Source organism: Lutra lutra, chromosome 14 (assembly GCF_902655055.1).
Source record: "Lutra lutra chromosome 14, mLutLut1.2, whole genome shotgun sequence".
NCBI classification, from domain to species: Eukaryota; Metazoa; Chordata; class Mammalia; order Carnivora; family Mustelidae; genus Lutra; species Lutra lutra.
In genome coordinates, this window is record NC_062291.1 from 22816303 (window position 1) to 22834935 (window position 18633).

An 18633-nucleotide genomic window follows, 5' to 3' on the forward strand; every position below is an offset into this window, starting at 1 on the left:
CCTAGAACTTATTAAGAAATCCGTTAATGATTGCCAAGATCATTATTAAGAATCTCGAAGAGAAATCTATCTGCTTTTCCTCAAAAGGATTCTGTAGTATTGGCATGTTAGCTTTCTGGAAGGCAATGGTCAAAATAGTTTAGCAGATTGACTTGAAAATGTTGAGGCCCAATCACCCAATTCTGGGGTCTGAAGTGAACATGTGGTAATTAATTTTTCTACATTCAGTGAAATGTCACTGCAATTTGGGGGAGGAGGATGGCCAAGAAGAGAAAAAGCAACCAAACCAATGCAAAACAAGCAAAAAAAATATTTTATTTTAACATAAAATTCATTCCCTAGACAATGGAAAATGCACACACTGGATGACATTAGTAGACAAAGGGAAGATGCATTTGGACAATTATCAACACTGATGAATGCGAGGATGTCATGAAAGTTAAATTTTTTCAGGTTATAGGATTTCCTGAATGCAGTGTTGGCAAAGAGGAACTTTCAACACTAAAACGTTCGGTTTAACTTTTTAAAATGTCACTTGTTTTATTTACTAACCTTGACAGTGACTAAAGAATGAGGTACAGAAAACTTTCCAGAAGTTTGAGTATGGAGTAGAAGTCCAAAGGCACTTTGGAGCCCCATTATTGCATTATTGAGTAGGATTAACTCAGTTATGAAATTCCCCCACACTCCAGGTTTACTGCATAGAAAAGTACTATTTACCTACCTCACTGAGGTGTGGTGGGGCTTCATGATTATAAAGTGCTTTAGGCGCCTTCCAAGAAAGGCAACATAGAAGTATAAAATCTTACATATTTCAAAAGAAATGAAAAGACAATTTTGGCAAATAGGAAGAGTCCTATTTAAAGAACCACAGTTGGCTATTTCTAAAAATCCCTCACCTCAATGGTTTATTGCTTTTTTGTGTTTTATTTAAGAGAATGACTCTTTCTCTATTGCCAGTCTTATAACAGCCATTGTCGACCCGGCTGTGTTGTAAGAATTCCTTGAAGAGTTCACTACAAATATTGATGCTTGGCCCACAGCCTAGACCTACAGAATTAAAATCTCTAAGAGTAGTTCTCAGGTATCTATATTTTTTTAAACCATCTAGAGGATTCCAACTTATAGCAAGTTTAAAAAATATATTTCTTTAGAAAAATGTCCATTTATTAAACATTGATTTTCTTCCAAAAAGTTTTTATAAGATTGAATAACGTTGGATCAGGGTATCAATTTCTTACTGCCTTTTTCTCTTCCCATATCCCACACAGACTTGGAGTACACACACACACACACACACACACACACACACACGTTTTAGTTCTGGCCTTGAATTAAAATTTGATAGTGGTAAAATCTGATAGTGGCAAGTAAATGCTTCATTGAGAAGTTACGCAAGGATTTGCAGTTCATTCCCACTGTGCCCGAAGCAAATGGATGTTGCCCCTTTGCCAGAATGGAATGGTTTACGCATTTCCAATTTGCAAACAGGTAAAATGAGCACTTCCTGGGAAACACTTCCTGGGAAACATTTGTCGCGTGGATGCTGACAGAGAAGAGTGAGCATGGTTCTGGCAGCCAACCATGACACAAGGCTGTGGGGAGGGTCCCTGTTTGGAGACTGCCTGCCTCTCAGGAAACACCTTAGGAATTGAAACGATTTAAGCGATTTAAGCGCAGTGGGTCCAAACAGGGGATGCCGCCTCAAGGTAAATAAAATCAAACAGTGAAAACTAGTGACTATAATTTAAAATATCTTTGGAAAAAAAAAAAAAAAAGATCGGCTTGCTCCACCACAATTCTTAATGCCATTGAAGTAACTGTTTTCATGTCCTAGTCGGTGTAACATAGAGAGGAGAGTGATTTAGTCCCTAATGGCCTTCACATAGATCTCATCATGCTGCCTGCATCAGGTTTAAAACAGAAGAGCCCCCTCTGGATTCCTTGCAGGGGAACTAATGTAGCCTACAGAGAAACTATATTTCTTTACGCAGAGAAAGCCTTCCGAGGCAGGCCCAAATTTTTACAACATCAAGAATCCATGAGTCATAGTAAAACAGAATAGTCCCACTTCTTGCAAAAAGAAAAAAAGGGAAAAAATATATACAAGAGATAGAAGCTACATATACAGTACATAGAGAACGGGATTTGTTAAAAAAAAAAAATTCTTTTTTTCATTCAGAGTCAGCCACAGTGAAATCTTGCTGTGAGAAAAGTCTGTAGTGCCTTCCAGCATTCCTCTAAACATTAGAGGTAACTTTGTACAGAAAGGTTGTTGGAGCCGGCTTGGGCAACAGTTTGTTGAACGTGACCCAGGAAGGCAGGGCGGCCAGCAGCAGGACGCAGCCTCCCAGCAGGACGCAGAAGCCACTGAAATAAAATGCAGTGTCATAGGTCTGGGTCCAGTCAAAAAACCAACCTGAAAAGAGAGTAAGAAAAAAGTGAATTGGATAGAAAGCGTATGAAGAGGAAGCCTCTTCCTCCACTAATTTCATCAGTCTTAGCTACAGTCTTAGCTACGTGGTAAGGACCAGGTTACACAGTACCCCATGTACTCTCTAATGGACTATTAGGAGTTAGCAGAGAAGAACCTCCCGAAAACTTTGGACAAGGATAAACAGGTATGTTGAGTTTCTCCCAAATAAAAAAAAGGAACGCAAATCCCTGAGCAAGTATGCTGGCCTTTTTGACTTTATCAAAGTGATGGTGAATAAATCATTACCATGAGACAACTATGCAGGTTTATTTTGTGCTAATCTGTGCTACTCTTACAACCTGGATTTCTATATCCAGGGATGTTACAAAGAAGAGCAGTGAAACAGGTTGACTTTAAGAAATATCTTACCAACAATTGGTGGTCCAAGGCTATTTCCAAGTCCAGCAAAGAACATTAATATCCCATAGGCATGGGCTAATTTTTCAATTCCCACAGTCTTTGTGGTCACATATGGGAAGATGGACCAATTACCAGTCAGAAACCCTAGAATCCCAGAAAGTATTGCCAATGTGACATAACTTTTGGCAAATGGAATTGCACACAAGGCCAGGCCCATGCTTATTAAGGTAGCTACGTAAAGATATAAGGTATTAATCCACTTGAAGTCAGCTAGTATCCCCAAGAGGAGTTTACCCACTGCTGTCATAATGCCAATAACGGAAATAAGAGGCATAATAAGCTCTTCTTCTTTCACATTTGAACTTCTTGCCACATCTTCCATAAGCAATGAAGGTGGGAATCCTCCGATGTCAAAAAGAAAGATAGCAATGAAGAGCGCTGAAAACACTTTGTTTTTAAAAAGAGCCACAGTTTCTCCGCAGTAGTTTTTATATAATTGCCACTTCCTCTTGGCAAGCTGTTTGCAAAAGTATGTCTGTTCTGCGACTTTCTTTTTGTACGTCTCGGCCTCTTTCGTATGCGCCCCTGTTGTTGGGTTTTTATGAAGTAGGCTCTCCTGCTTCTGGCCACCACTGGCTAAGGCGCTCTTGCAAGTTTCCTCAGCACTGTAGCTCCTTCCAGGAATGTTTGTGTTTTCTTCCAGGTCCTTTTCTTTCTCGCTGTAAATGGAGGATTGATCTGGTACACTTTCCAGAGCTGTTTTTTCAGGCAAAGGGCAATCAGAGGACTGGAGGGGTCTCATCAGGCTGCCGCAGGCTAATATATTTAAAGCTAAAGCACCCACAATCAGCAGACATCCATCCAGCCCATAGAACTCAATCAGCAACCTCTGCAGAGCAGCATATATAAAAAGTCCGACACTTGAACCTAAAAAGGAAATGGGAGCTATTCAGTCTTAATCTCTTACAATTTGAGACTCTCAGAACAACCATTATTAATACTGGTCAAATAAGAGTGGTAAAGGGAGGAGCACGGTTATATTCCAATAAACCTTTATCTATGGACATTGAAATTTTAATTGCACATAATTTTCATATGCCCTGAAATATCCTTATTCTGATTTTTTTTATTAACCAAAAAAATGTAAAAATCATTCTTGGCCCATGAGCTCTCCAAAAAGAGGCAGAAGACCAGCTCTGGGCTGTGGACATTCGTTACCAACCCCTGTGCACCACGGGATAAGATCGCTTCCCTCAAAACTTTGTTTCATGCACACCATGTTCCTTTTTGTCGATGAGGTCACAATATTTCACATACTTTTATTTTTGGTTTCTTTTCGATGTTTAAAAACTTCTGCTGTGATTTCTGCTTTGCTTGTCCTCTTTCACTGAATGTGGATGCTGTAGGTTGAATGTCCTTGTCCCCACCCCAGTTCATATGTTGAAATCCTAACCTCCAACATGGTGGTATTAGGAAGTGGGGCCTTTGGGAGGTGATGAGGTCATGAGCCCATGGAGCACTCATGAGCGGGATTAGCACCCACAGCAAAGAGACCTCTGAGAGACCACCTCCCCTTCCACCGTGTGGAGAAACAGCAAGAAAATGGCACTCTGCAGCCTGGAAGAGGTCTGTCACCAGAACCCCACCATGCTGGTATCCTGATGTCAGATTCCCAGCCTCCAGAATGGAGAAATACATTTGTGTTTTAGTCCATGGGACTTGTTATCACTCTAAGTAGATCCATGATTTCTCCCTAATTTTGCCTCACTGAGCTCCCTGTGAGTTGAAACTAAAAACTCCTTAATTCTGCCAATTTAGGTGTCCAGAGTTGATCCACTTTTACTTCAGTGTTCCATGGCCCAAGCCCTTAGGCCTTCTCTTCTAGACTGAGTGAGAACATACAGCATACAATTTCTGCCATGGTCGGCACACATAAATTTGGACATTAAGGGAAACCTAGGTCATAATTATAAGACTCCATGCGTTAGAGCCCTTGCTGTGTACCTTACACGAATGCTCCTTTAATATTCCCAATAACTTGATGTGATGAGTACTATAATTCCCATTTTACAGTTCAGAAAACTGAGCTTAACACAACAGTTAACTGGACAGAATGGTTAGATAACTTGTCTGTCACCAGACAGCAAGTGAATGACACAGGCAGGATTCAAAACCGGGTGGTCTGGGTCCGGGGTCTGTGCAATTGCTACACTCTAATGCCCCTACAAAAACAGACAGCAGATAAGCCCTATTGTCCTTCAGGCTCATGCCTGCCCTCACATTCCCTCCCATCCCTGTGCGACAGCCTGTAAGGTTCTTTGAACTGCATTCCAACTGCTTTGGGTTCTCCGTCTTCTGTTTTTGCTGTTTCTTCTCCCAGTCCAGCCTTAACCTTAACTGTGTCCTCAGACTCTGGCCCTGTCTCCTCTCAGACCATGATTCACATTTCTCACCTGGCAATGTTTCCTTTAACCACCTTCAGTAAATATCCCGCTCCATTTAATTCAATCTGGAATCACTTTGTTGCCACTGGGTTAGCCTCAGGAATAAAACATTTGTTTGGATTCTGCTGCCAGAAAGATCATTGAACTTACTCGGTTTCTCTGGAAATGTGACCTTCCAGGACTACGTGCTCATTAGCGAGTAAGTAGCATATGTAAATGTACAACTTTTACCAAACTTGGCAGCTCTGTCTCCAAAGCAGACTCATAAAGTTTTTGGCCACAGAAAATTTGGTAAGTTCCCTAAACACTGTAGGAAAAAGTCCATCTGAAAAGTACAACACGACTTTAAAGCATCAGAGGAACTCCAGAAGGCTGTTATATTTACATCCACCCCGTGCCCCCCAGTGATCATCTCTTGATTATTAAAGAACAAGAGTCAACAGCCTGTCCTGAGGATATGCACACGGCCAGGGAGATGCATTCATTAATCAGGACTCTTGAAAAAACTGTACACTCTGCAGTAAGTGGAGATGGCGAGATGGCGGCATCAGGCTTCCTGACAGAGCCCGGGGGTCTCCACTTTCCTGGCATTTCTGCTACCCCTCTCAGACAGAAGGGGCCTCACCCAAGTGCTCTCTGCTTCTCTGAGTAAAGCTCTCACCAGCTTGTGTCTCTCAGTTGACTAAGCCCATCAGCTTTTCTTTCCTTCATTATATTGGTCATCAAATTCCCCAGATTTTTGTATATGTATCCTAGGATTTTCTGGAAGCTGTACACTTATTTACAGTTGAAAATAACATTTCCTTCTGGGACTAGAGTTAAAAAATGGTGCTCCCTAAGGGGGAGCTGGGAAGGGGCTGGTTAAACATCTGTGTTTGGTAACTTTTGACTTTGATTAGAAGGATGGATGGTGATAATGTTATATTTATTTTGAAAATGTACCTGTTGAAATCAGGCCAAGGGCAAGGCCTCGATGGCTGTCAAAATACTGGCATGTAATGGTCACTGTTGCCGTGTATAATAATCCACATCCGAGTCCTAAACATAAGAAGACATTGCATAAATTCAGATGGACTACGGTTCTTCAATGAAAAAACAAAAACCGAGAAGAGTAATTAAGTATGTCCTGTAGGTCGTTCTGTTTGTGACTGGCTAAAACTCTTCGGAGCATGGACTCCCAGATCCTTTACACTTAATGAATATATTTGGGTAGGCTCAGTTCTCACTCCACACCCATTGTAAGGTTGGGTTCAAATTAAAAAAATAAATAAAAAGTCCAATTGCTAAGGCATGAATGAATAATGCAAATTTAAATCAAGACATTATGGGCAGAGAGAGAAAATGGTTACGTTACCAAATAAAAAAATTTTATCCAACATGCCCCTTCTGTCTCTCTTCCAAGTCCTCGCCCTGAGCTCAGCATCCCTTCCTCCTCAAAGAGCTCTAAACAATTTAAGAAATTTCCCTTCACTGGTCCAAGCTATTTTAGGAAGGCTTATAATTTGCCCACCCCAGTATACAAAACAAAGGCCCCCCTGCAGGTCCTCTGGGGTTCTCAGATCATCCCAACACAGTAAAATATGTGTTTGTGAGTTTTTTCCTTTCAGAGATGCAAACTACCTTATTTAGGAGTAAAATGTCTTTAGTTTAAGATATCTTTGGAAAAAAAAAAAAAAGGAAGCAAATAAAATAAAATATTAACAACTGTCAAATTTAAGTGGAGCATACAGTTGCTATATGATTCTCTACTTTTCTGTAGATTTGAAATTCTTTTATAATTAAAAAGAAAATACCTTACCAAATTTCCCTTTCTTGAGATCAAAGGACAATACTTATCTCTAGATCTTCTCCAAGGCTTTTGTTTATTAACTTCATCTTTTCTTCCCTATTTAGCACCTGATAAACCCAGTTTGTCTTTCATAAAATTTTCCTCTGCCTTCTAACTTATGACTTTTTGCCTTTCTTCCACAACATTATCTGCTCTTGGGGATTATTCTATAAAAAACACATAAGCCATAGTTCAAAAACTGGATTTTAACCATTGCCCATTTAATGAGTTAGATCATTTTCAATACTTTTAATTGGTACCTAAACTATGATTACAAAGAATACATGGGCTTCGCAAATATACTGTATGTTTTAGGAAATTAAGACTTTAAACAACCTAAGACCTTGAGGATCGTCTGGGATTCCATAAAAAGTCTTCTTAAAGAAATGAGATAAACTAAAACAATTACACTTTTTTTTTTTTTAAAGATTTTATTTATTTATTTGACAGAGAGAGATCACAAGTAGATGGAGAGGCAGGCAGAGAGAGAGAGAGAGGGAAGCAGGCTTCTTGCCGAGCAGAGAGCCCGACGCGGGACTCGATCCCAGGACCCTGAGATCATGACCTGAGCCGAAGGCAGCGGCTTAACCCACTGAGCCACTCAGGCGCCCCAAACAATTACACTTTAAGTAAACTTTTTATAACAAAGTGCCCTTTTTATATGATTTAAAGGAAAAAATATCAACTAAAACATGAGATGGATTGATTTACACAGTTACTACGTGTATATGGGACACTTTGCGATATGAAATAAAACTGTTTCCAAACAACCAATTTCAAAACCAAAAAATATCACCCTTAACTGAGACTATATGTCAGAAAGCCTAGGGAGGGCGAATGAATTTACTTTTCTGTGATTTGCTTGTTAGGGCTCTGTCAAATGTTAGGCATTAGAGACAAGGGGAAAAAAAGACATTTCTGATTGCTAAATGTCAATGTCAGAAAAGTTGAAGCAGCAACTTTTAAACTTTTAGCCTGAGACAAAAAAAGCCGTTTTTAAAAATTATGTCACAGCCATGGGTTTCAGTTAAGTTTATTTCACTTTTTTTTTAATGTCGCAGAAATTTGAAATGCTTTCTCCTTAAACTTTTCAAAAAGGTAGCATGATAGGGCACCTGGGTGGCTCAGTGGGTTAAAGCCTCTGCCTTTGGCTCAGGTCATGATCCCAGAGTCTTGGGATTGAGCCCTGAATTGGGCTCTCTGCTCAGCAGGGAGCCTGCTTCCTCCCCTCTCTCTCTCTGCCTGCCTCTCTGCTCACTTGTGATCTCTGTCTGTCAAATAAATAAAATCTGAAAAAAAAAAAAAAAAAAGGTAGCATGATGCTTTCCTACACCTGAATCAGGCTGACCTTAAACTGGAAATTATTGAAGAGAGGTCCCTAGAACCTCTAAGATCTTTCCAGGAGTCCATAAAGTCAAAACTATTTTCATCATAGTCATAACTAGTCTCCCACTTAACTGCAGTTTTGTTTTCCATCGTTTCAGTTACGTACAGTCAACCGCAGTCCAGGAGCATGTGATCCTCCTCCCATACCATCCGAAGGTGAGTAGTAGCCTAACACTACATTGTGGTGTCTATCTCATTCACCTCACTTCCTCTCATCACACAGGCATTTTATCATCTCACATCATCACAAGAAGGGTGAGTACAGTTCAGTAAGGTATTTTGAGAGAGAGACCACTTCACATAACTTTCATTACAGTATATTGTTATAATTGTTTTATTTTATTATTAGTTATTGTTAATTTCTTACTGTGCCTAATTTATAAATTAAACTTTATCATAGGTGTGTATGTACATATAGGAGAAGACATAGGGTTCATTACTATGCATGTTTTCAGACATTTGTTGGTGGTCTTAGACTGTATCTCCCATGGATAAAGGGCGACTACTGTAATACATGATCTCTGCTTTTTTTTTCACTGTGTTTACATTTATGCTGAGGGGGAAAAATAGAGGGTGAGTATAACCACAAGGGCCTTAGCACAAATCAAGGTATTGGTACCAAAATTTGGTATCAGGTTATGCTACCTAACCACATACTCACAATAAAAACAAACAAAAATTTTTTAAAATGCTTCATTTGGATGACAATTGTTATAAGGGAAAGCCCTTATGCAATTGTTTTAGTTGCCAGCTCAAAGAGCCCGCCCCTCTTCTCCTGTGTAACCATTTGTATTTGAAAGAATGTCTAACAGAAAAACTATGGTTACTCAGACTTGCATATTTGGCAGACATCTTTTTGAAAACAAACTAAGAAGGGAGACAACTGGCACTAACTGTTACCAATGATAAAATCCAAACATTCCAGGGGAAAAAAAATAGAATTTTAGAAAATTTGTATCCATGACCATGAATTTGGACAGCTTCCCAATATATAAAGTTTTCTGATGAGTCTGTTGGTGATAGTAACAAAAGTGATTCTTGATGTTTTATAATGAAATTTGTCAACACTTACAAGTTCTTTCATAACTCAGTGAACCAATATATTTCAAATAACCAATTCATGTTATTATAAAATGAGGCTTGAATGAAGATCTGTTAAAAGTACAGAACATGGGCGCCTGGGTGGCTCAGTGGGTTAAAGCGTCTGCCTTCGGCTCAGGTCATGATCCCAGAGTTCTGAGATCAAGCCCCAAATGGGGCTCTCTGCTTGGTGGTGAGCCTTCTTCCCCTTCTCTCTCTCTGCCTGCCTCTCAGCCTACTTGAGATCTCTGTCTGTCACATCAATAAATAAAATCTAAAAAAAAATTGTTTAAAAAGTGCAGAACATGTCATTTGCAACGATGTAGATGGAGCTACAGAGTATTCTGCTAAGTGAAATAAGTCAGTCAGAGAAAGACAAATACCATATGATCTCTCTCATATGTGGAATTCAAGAAAGTAAACAGATGAACATATGGGAAGGGGTAAAAGAAAAAATGCAGAGAGGAAAACAAGCCATAAGAGACTCTTAACTCTGGAGAAAAAACTGAGGGTTGATGGAAGGATGTGGGTGCAGGATGGGCTAATGGGTGATTATTAAGGAGGGCACTTGTGATGAGCACTGGGTGTTGCGTAAGTGATGAATCACTGAAGAAATGAAAAAAAGAAAAAGAAAAATGCAGAATAAATAAGTGGGCTTAATATAACAGAGTATGAAAAGTATGTTGATGTGGTACCAGGTTCCACATTACAATTAATGTTGAAAAACCATCCCTCATCAAGTTTTGATATAGTACCAAAGAAGAATATCTATAATTACCTGAAAAGGCTATTAAAAAATCCTCCCTTTTCTACGTACATCTTTGTATGTGACTAGATTTACTTCATACACTTCAATCAAAAAAACAGATTGCAATAGATTGTGTATAGAGCCGATATGAGAATCCAGAAGTCTTCTAAGAAGCCAAACATTAAAAAGAGATTTGCAAAACTACAAAATAATGCAGCTCTTTTCACTAAATTCTGTTTTTCTTTTGAGAAAATAGGGGTATTTTTCATAATAATTACGTTATTTATGTTATCATGTACTGGATTTGTTATTCTCTTTAAATGAATTACTAACCACATATTTCAAATTCCTCAGCTTTTAATACAGTTAATTTTAACAGAATAAATATCTACAAGTATAATTTCAAAAGCTCCATGGGGTCCAACAAAAAGAATGAGACTAGAATGAGTGAAGACTATCTTAGGCATCCGCCTGCAGTATAATTTTTAAACTAAATACCTATATTAGCAATTCAAAGCACGAACATTACTGAAATATTATCATTTCCCTTTACTTAAGTAGGTAAAAACAAAATGTACTTACATGTTCTGACATTTCCTTTCCACACCTTATGTTCCATTTCACACACCTCTGGGCAAGACCACAACTTCCGAGGCCTCTTTTCCCTCATCTCCTCCCATCAAACCAGACCCGTGCTCTTCATCACACTCACTACCTAAGTTATCAGCCTTTCTCTGGGCCCCGCCACTGCCTCCATTCACCTCCTCATCTTTTCTGAGCCGAATCCCCGCTTCCTCATCGCTATCTCAAACGTCCAGTACTTTTTCCACCAATCTGTCTTCTTTGTTTTTTCTTTTTCCAACAATCTGTCTTCTAAGCCGCTGTTATACAATTATCATTACGTCACACTCCTACAGTCAAGTCTGTATAAAAACATTTTGTCGTCCTTTGGTGCATACCAGGCTTTGAGGTGCTTGCTCCTATCCACATGACTTCTGTAGTCCTTAAACAAGTATCTGTAAGAACACTCTTATCCACCCTATATCACACCTCTGAGCATTTGCACTCCTGCAGCTTCCTCCTTCCACCCCCCACCACTCCCCTTCGAAACCCATGCCCACCTGACCGCATCCTACTTGTCTTTCCACACCCAGCTCACACATAAACTCCTGCATGAAGTCTGCTTCAGCACCCCCTCCCCTATAGGTACGTACGACACCAGCACGGAATATTGGTTTCATCCACAAGTGGCAAAACTACAAGTTTATCCCCCCAACTAGACAATGGGCTATCTGATGGTAGGCTGTGTCTTATTCATCCAAGTATCTTGGTTCCAGGTCCAAGCCCGGCACAGAGTATTTCTAAAATCTGATGAATAGGGGCATCTGGGTGGCTCAGTGGGTTAAGCCTCTGCCTTCAGCTCAGGTCATGATCTCAGTGTCCTGTGATCGAGCCCCACATTGGGCTCTCTGCTCAGCGGGGAGTCTGCTTCCCCCTCTCTCTCTGCTTGCCTACTTGTGATCTCTCTCTCTCTCTCTGTCAAATAAATAAATAAATCTTAAAAATATATATATAAAAATTAAATAAAATCTGTTGAATGAACTCCCCATAGAAGTTAGTCTACTACCTTTTCCCATAAATCTCATTTGAGCTCTTAAATTTTTCTCTTCCTGTCTGTGTCTCTATACATATAACAAACACAATCACTCTATATGTATGTACGTGTGTATTATATGTATTTTTTATTTTATTTTTTTTTTAAGATTTTATTTATTTATTTGATAGAGTTCACAAGTAGGCAGAAAGGCAGGCAGAGAGTCTTCACCCTGGGACCATGACCTGAGCCGAAGGCAGAAGCTTAACCCACTGAGCCACCCAGGCACACCGTATGTATTTTTTAAATAATTTCTTTATATCTGTTCCCCATTTCAATGATGCTGATTTTTTTTTTACTTTTTATTTTAGCCAGAAACTAAATCTTAGCTTAAAAAATATTAAAGATTTTTTCTTTTACATTAATTAATTCATTAGGATAGCCTCATTAGAAAGACAGAATTAGAATTATATGGTTTGAAAAAAGATACAACTAATTTGCTACTTCTATGCATTAAAGGATGATGATGCTTTGGGCAAATCACACTAAACTTCCTCATTTTCTCATTTTTCTCAATCCTTACATATAAACTAAAAAAAAAAAAACCCACCTACATCAATTAAACTAATAAGAGAGCTATGAGGAGAAAATATAACTGAAGTAAAACACTCTGATATAAAAAAAAAACCCTCTGATATTATAAAACACTTCAAATTTAGAATAAGTAAAGCAAGCATCTCTAAAGAACTAATATGTGAATGAAAGCATGCAAAGTAGAAGTCTGATCTATTTTAGGAAGACAGGCAATAGAACATCTGAAATCATATATGTATTTTTGAAAATGTCCATGAATTTGTTTTAAATATCCTGCCATTATATACATATTTTTGCATGTAACTGAGTGGATATCTATCAAACCCCTACATTTATATTTGAAAACTTTTCCCTGCAGTATTACTTTAATGAGAAGGAAACATTTTAGTAACAGTGCACTTTAACATGGCAATCTTAAAAAACAACATGGGTGAAGCTACAGAATCTGACACTGTGTGCTGTCGGGGGAAGGGCCAGTGCCCAGGACATTCCCTGTTTGGCTACTAGAAGTCTCATATCCTGGAAAACCCAATAGTCCTGGGCAAACCAGGATAGTGGTCACTGTAGTGTAGGGACTTGTCTCTCACTTATTTGGGGAGAATTCCCCTTCTGTATGTTTTAAAGCAAGTATTTGAACCACCTCTTGGAATAGCTGAGCCAAGATGATTTATTATCCTGACCAAAGGTTAGGACAGGCAATTGCATATAGTGTTCCAGAAAAATCTACTTCTAGAAATGAAACTGTGGGAAGGTAACTTAAAGCACCAAAAAAGATAAATAAATTTAGGATATCCAAGTGCAGCCCCTTTCTTAAAAAATATTTTATTTATTTATTTGACAGAAAGAGAGATCCCAAGTAGGCAGAGCAGCAGGCGAGGTGGGCAGAGAAAACAGGCTCCCCGCCAAGCAGAGAGTCCTATGCGGGGCTCAATCCCAGGACCCTGAGATCATGACCTGAGCCGAAGGCACAGGCTTAACCCACTGAAGCACCCAGGTGCCCCCAATGCAGGTACTTTTATGCTACTAGCTTTAAACATCTGTATGGATGGAGAGCTTAAAAGTGCAAGCGGTTGGCTGGCATTTTTAATAAACAGGCTCTGATTTTTGTAGCTTAGCATGAGTACCCTTAACATGACATTGACTAGTTATGAGCACAGGCTTGGCAATCAGGCAGGCTTGGATTCCAATCCCAGCTCTAACTTTGCTGGCTGGGCAACTTGAGGACTTGAGAGTTTCCTTAATCTCTAATTCTTAGTGTCTTTATTTTTAAAACAATCTCCACAAGATAGCTGTAAAGGTTAGGAGACATAAAAAATGTAAAATATTTAGTATCTGTGCCTGGAATATAATAAGTACTAAAAAATAAACCATTGTATTGATAATATATTTTCACTTTTCACTGAGTGTTATGGCATTATATCAATAACAGCCTCAAACTAATCAGAAAATCACAGTTCCTTATTACAACTAAGCATCCGTGAAACAAAAAAGAACATCATTAATGATATAACCATTAAAAACAAAACAAAACAAAATGACTTATTAAAACTCTAATGGCTAAAATGAACCTCAGGAAATGACCTTCATTACATTTGCCATAACTGAGCAAACGTGGTCTTTTCCCTCCTCAATCTCAATAACCTGAGCAGATTCAGGACATACACAGATATATACACAGATATTACCATGAACATACAGGAGGAGAAAATTGAATTTTTCCAAAAACTGAGAAGGAATAGTAAGAAAACACTACCCAGGTAGCTAAATAACAATATACTCTGAAGAAAAGAGACAGAAGACATTGATTTTGAGTTGTGCTTTTCAGAAAAGCCAAAATAAATTATTGGGGAGACACTTGAACAACTCAGAAAAGCCAAAAGAAATTATTGGGGAGACACTTGAACAACTCATTCAGCACATATTTCCCACCCCCCATCCCCCACCCTGCACCCGACTTCATTTTTCCTGATTTAATAAAGTAATTGAGAAAATAGAAGCCTGAATTCCCAGGTTTGGCAGTGTGGCTTGCAGTCACTTGAAAAAGGGGAAATGGTCATTCTATGGTAGCTATTAAAAACTGGGGGCACCTGGGTGGCTCAGTTGTTAAGCATCTGCCTTTGGCTCAGGTCCTGATTCCAGGGTCCTGGGATCGAGCCTTGCATCAGGCTCCCTGCTTAGCGGAGAGTCTGCTTCCCTGCTTGTATTTCCTCTCTCACTGTCTCTCTCTGTCAAATAAATAAATAAAATCTTAAAAAAAAAAAAAGAAAAGCTGAACAAGATGATACTTTTTAAAACATCAGTTAAGTGGTAAAACAGAATTATGCCCGTTAATACACTTTAGTATCTTTTTTGATATTGTGTATTATAATTAAACATACTAAAAAGCTTTAATTTCTTTTTCTATCTTCTTAAATCTGTCATACAAATATTGCTGATTCAAAAAGCTTCCTCAGTAGCAAAAAAACTGCTGCTGTGGTCTTGAACTAAGTGTTCAGAAAGGAATTTAAGGGAAGGGATGTATGAAACACCTCCTCGTGCTTCTCTATATACATTATCTCATGAAAAGGCGCAATAGCTTCATGAAGTCATTCAATAAAAATAAAAAGAAAAGCTCAGAGATTAAATAATTTTCCAAGATCACAAAACTAATAATAACGGTTATGCTAACTAATATTTTTAAATTACATCCTCAATTCACAAAACCTGAAGGTGGATGTCATTATTACATTGTTTTAAAAATAAGAAAATAGGGGGATCCTGGGGTAAGCTTCTGCCTTCAGCGCAGGTCATGATCTCAGGGTCCTGGGATCGAGCCCCATATCAGGCTCTCTGCTCAACAGGGGGCCTGCTTCCCCCTCTCTCTCTACCTGCCTCTCTGCTACTTGTGATCTCTCTCTCTCTGTGTCAAATAAATAAAATCTTTAAAAAAAAAAAATAAGAAAAGAGAAGTTAAGTGACTTGTCTGGAGTCACACAGCTGGCAAGTGAATAAGATAAGTTTAACCCACATGGTTGGAGCCCAGAGACTGTCTCTTGGTGTTGGCTCCTTCCCTCCCCATACTCTCGCTCTTAAGTGACCATCTAGTTCATCCTAGGCAAATGAAAATGCTTAGTATACAATTCTGCATAGAACTGGTGCTCAATGAATATTACCATTAAAGTGAATCTTTCTGGGCACCTGGGTGGCTCGGTGGGTTAAAGCCTCTGCCTTTGTCTCAGATCATGATTCCCAGGGTCCTGGGATCCATCCCCACATCGGGATCTCTGCTCAGCAGGGAGCCTGCTTCTCCCTCTCTCTCTGCCTTCCTCTCTGCCTACTTGTGATCTCTGTCTGTCAAATAAATAAAGTCTTTAAAGTGAATCTTTCTTATTTTTTCTAAGAAATTCAATACAAAAAGGAAAATGCATTTAGAACATAATTTCCTGTCACTTCCTTTTCAACTGGAAATTCTAAATGATGATACAATGGAAGTATTATTCAGTATTATCTCATTTATTTATCCCAGAAATATTCAATGAGCCCTGGATTATGAGCATACCGATGAAAAAAGGAAAGAAAGAAACACAAAGATGTTGACCATGGCATTAAGGATTAATTATCTGCTGGCTAGGAGTAGTTCACAGGGCCCCAATAATTACCAGTGGAAGCGATCTCTTTATTAACTGAAATCCAACCCAATTCTTTTATTTGTTTTATTTGTATTTATATTTCACTTGACTTTATTTAGTCCTCACAAAACCTGTGTGAGGTAGGTTTCCCAGCCCGCCTTCACAGATGAAGGGACGGTCATGTGTCATTTAGCTTGCTCAGGCTCACGGAATCTCAGTCTCCTAACCCTAAACCCAGCACTCTCTCCAAGAGCTGACAATTGCTTCTTAGTTTCAGGGATTCAGAACCTATTGCCAAATCAGAGTCTTCAGACATGAGCCTGTTTTCTGACCCAGAATCATTAAGTGGAAGAGAGACCAGCATTCCAGGAGGAAAGACATTACAGTAAATGCTATGACAAGTATGTAGGTAATGGTACTGTAAATGCTTCCCTAAGTTAACTATGGCCACTTATTTAGGTAATTGTACACTAGTGAAAGTGGGATACCTTTTGATCATGGTTGGACACAGAACATGAGCTGGCAATGTTAACCAGGGGCCTCAAGCATTTACATGGCCTTAGGATCATGGCCCGGGTCTGGCCCACAATGGATCCACTGAGTCCATGGACCCATCCAAGTTCCTGATATTTCATTGGCTCACCCATTCATGGTGATGGGTATAACCCTCTACACTGTTCCTTGGCCAATGGGGTATAAGTTACCATAGTGGAGAAGGCCAAATGAAAACCCTATAACTTCACCACCAGACAAGACAAATCTCAAGTCCTATCTAATTAATTGAAAATCATGGATTCACGGAGGTGGGAGTGGGGGGCACAGTTAGTTCTCAAAAGGTTACAACAACATAAGCCAAATCAAAAATAACTTCACAGGTTGATAAAGCTCCCTCCATTGCTAGAGAAATTGAAATTTAGTTATGGGAGTTAGCTAATATTGTCTTTTTCTTTCTATGTATCATTAGATATTCTTCCAACACAATGAAATGCATATAATTCTTAGACATTGCAAACAGATTTTTTCTTCTTAGAAATTTATTTTTATCGGGGCGCCTGGGTGGCTCAGTGGGTTGAGCCGCTGCCTTCGGCTCAGGTCATGATCTCAGGGTCCTGGGATCGAGCCCCGCATTGGGCTCTCTGCTCAGCAGGGAGCCTGCTTCCTCCTCTCTCTCTGCCTGCCTCTCTGCCTGCTTGTGCTCTCTCTCTGTCAAATAAATAAATTAAAAAAAAAATAAAAAAATAAATCTTTAAAGAAATTTATTTTTATCTATAGGTAATGCAAATGCTATGGTATCACTCACTGATCATCAGTTTTTAAGTCCGTAACAACTTCATATGCCTTGATTAATCTTGAAACCATGTGGAGGAGGAAAATCCCAAGAAAATTTAAATGTGGAGTCCAGAGTTTGGGGAAAATGCCCAAGTCATATCAATGGCATCATCATTCAATTTTCTATGTAAAAAGGGATTTATCCTAAAAAGAACAATCCAATATTCATGCATAAACACAAATACCTACATTTTTATTTTTATGACTTTAGACAATAAAGCAAAATGATTATTCAGTGGAACTCTCAGATTTTACACAAGAGACTAATGTATTTGTACCCACAGTCCAAAACTATATTAAACACTACAGGAAATATAAAACGCCAAAAATGTACTGCATCCTTTCAAAGAACTAACATGGAATTCAGGTCTCAGCAGTATTAGAGTATGTAGTTAAATTTAAAATAGACTTCAAGGACTGGAAAAGCACCAAAAATAGTTAGAAAAATGTGAAAGAGATTGGTATCTGGCGTCAAACTGAGTGGATTCAACCCCAAATCTCCTAGTTCTATAGCTTCAGTTAGTAATTTCCCTTCTCTGAGCTTCACTTTCCCTCTCTGTAATGTGAGTTCTTATGAAGATTAACTGAGGTCAGAGAAAGAATTCAGCACAGAGCCAGGCACATAGGAAGTACTCCGTGCATATTAGCTGTTCTTATTTCTATTATGTATTATTCAGGAAACAGTTCCAAGTGAAAAAGAGGAATATCGCTCGTCAACAAAATTAGGTTCTTCAGACACTAAGAAAACCTTCGGCAGTTGGCATCATCTTTCCAAATTCCCTACCAACAGCCCCTAGGAATAATCTGATGAGGTTGAACATTGAATACAATTAGTACAATACATCACAAAGGCGGCTGCCCCAAACATGTGCTCGCAGGCCCCGAGCCCTTTGTTTTTCCTCTCCTGTAACCAGGATCATCATCATTTATCCCCACCATTCAGTTTTTCTTCACTCTTGTCTTATCTTTTTAAAAAATTATTAATAATAATAATAACAGTAATAGTAATAATAATAATAATATGTTTTAAAATCTACTTTTTACTTCTGTGGTAACTTTGCGATATGGGCCATGGAAGCACAGGATGTTTGGAACACAAACAGCTCAACAGAGCCCTGCCGAACCAGCCAATATGAAAGGGACCACTCCCTAAGTCAGTTAAGAAGTGCCGTTAGTCTCATGCTCC

At 38.9% G+C, this 18633-nt stretch overlaps 1 protein-coding gene across 2 annotated transcripts in view; it reads right to left on the reverse strand.

Annotated features, from left to right (window-relative positions):
- Positions 1 to 290: 290 nt before the first annotated feature.
- Positions 291 to 18633, reverse strand: part of SLC16A9 (solute carrier family 16 member 9) — a 54014-nt gene continuing 35671 nt past the window's right edge. For both annotated transcript variants that reach the window (XM_047702804.1, XM_047702803.1), the window contains 3 exons: positions 6223 to 6318; positions 2846 to 3763; positions 291 to 2419 (listed from right to left, as the gene is read on the reverse strand). In XM_047702804.1, coding sequence (XP_047558760.1) covers positions 2241 to 2419; positions 2846 to 3763; positions 6223 to 6318 — 1193 coding nt within the window. In that variant the 3' untranslated portion in view covers positions 291 to 2240. The remainder of the gene's footprint in view (positions 2420 to 2845; positions 3764 to 6222; positions 6319 to 18633) is intronic.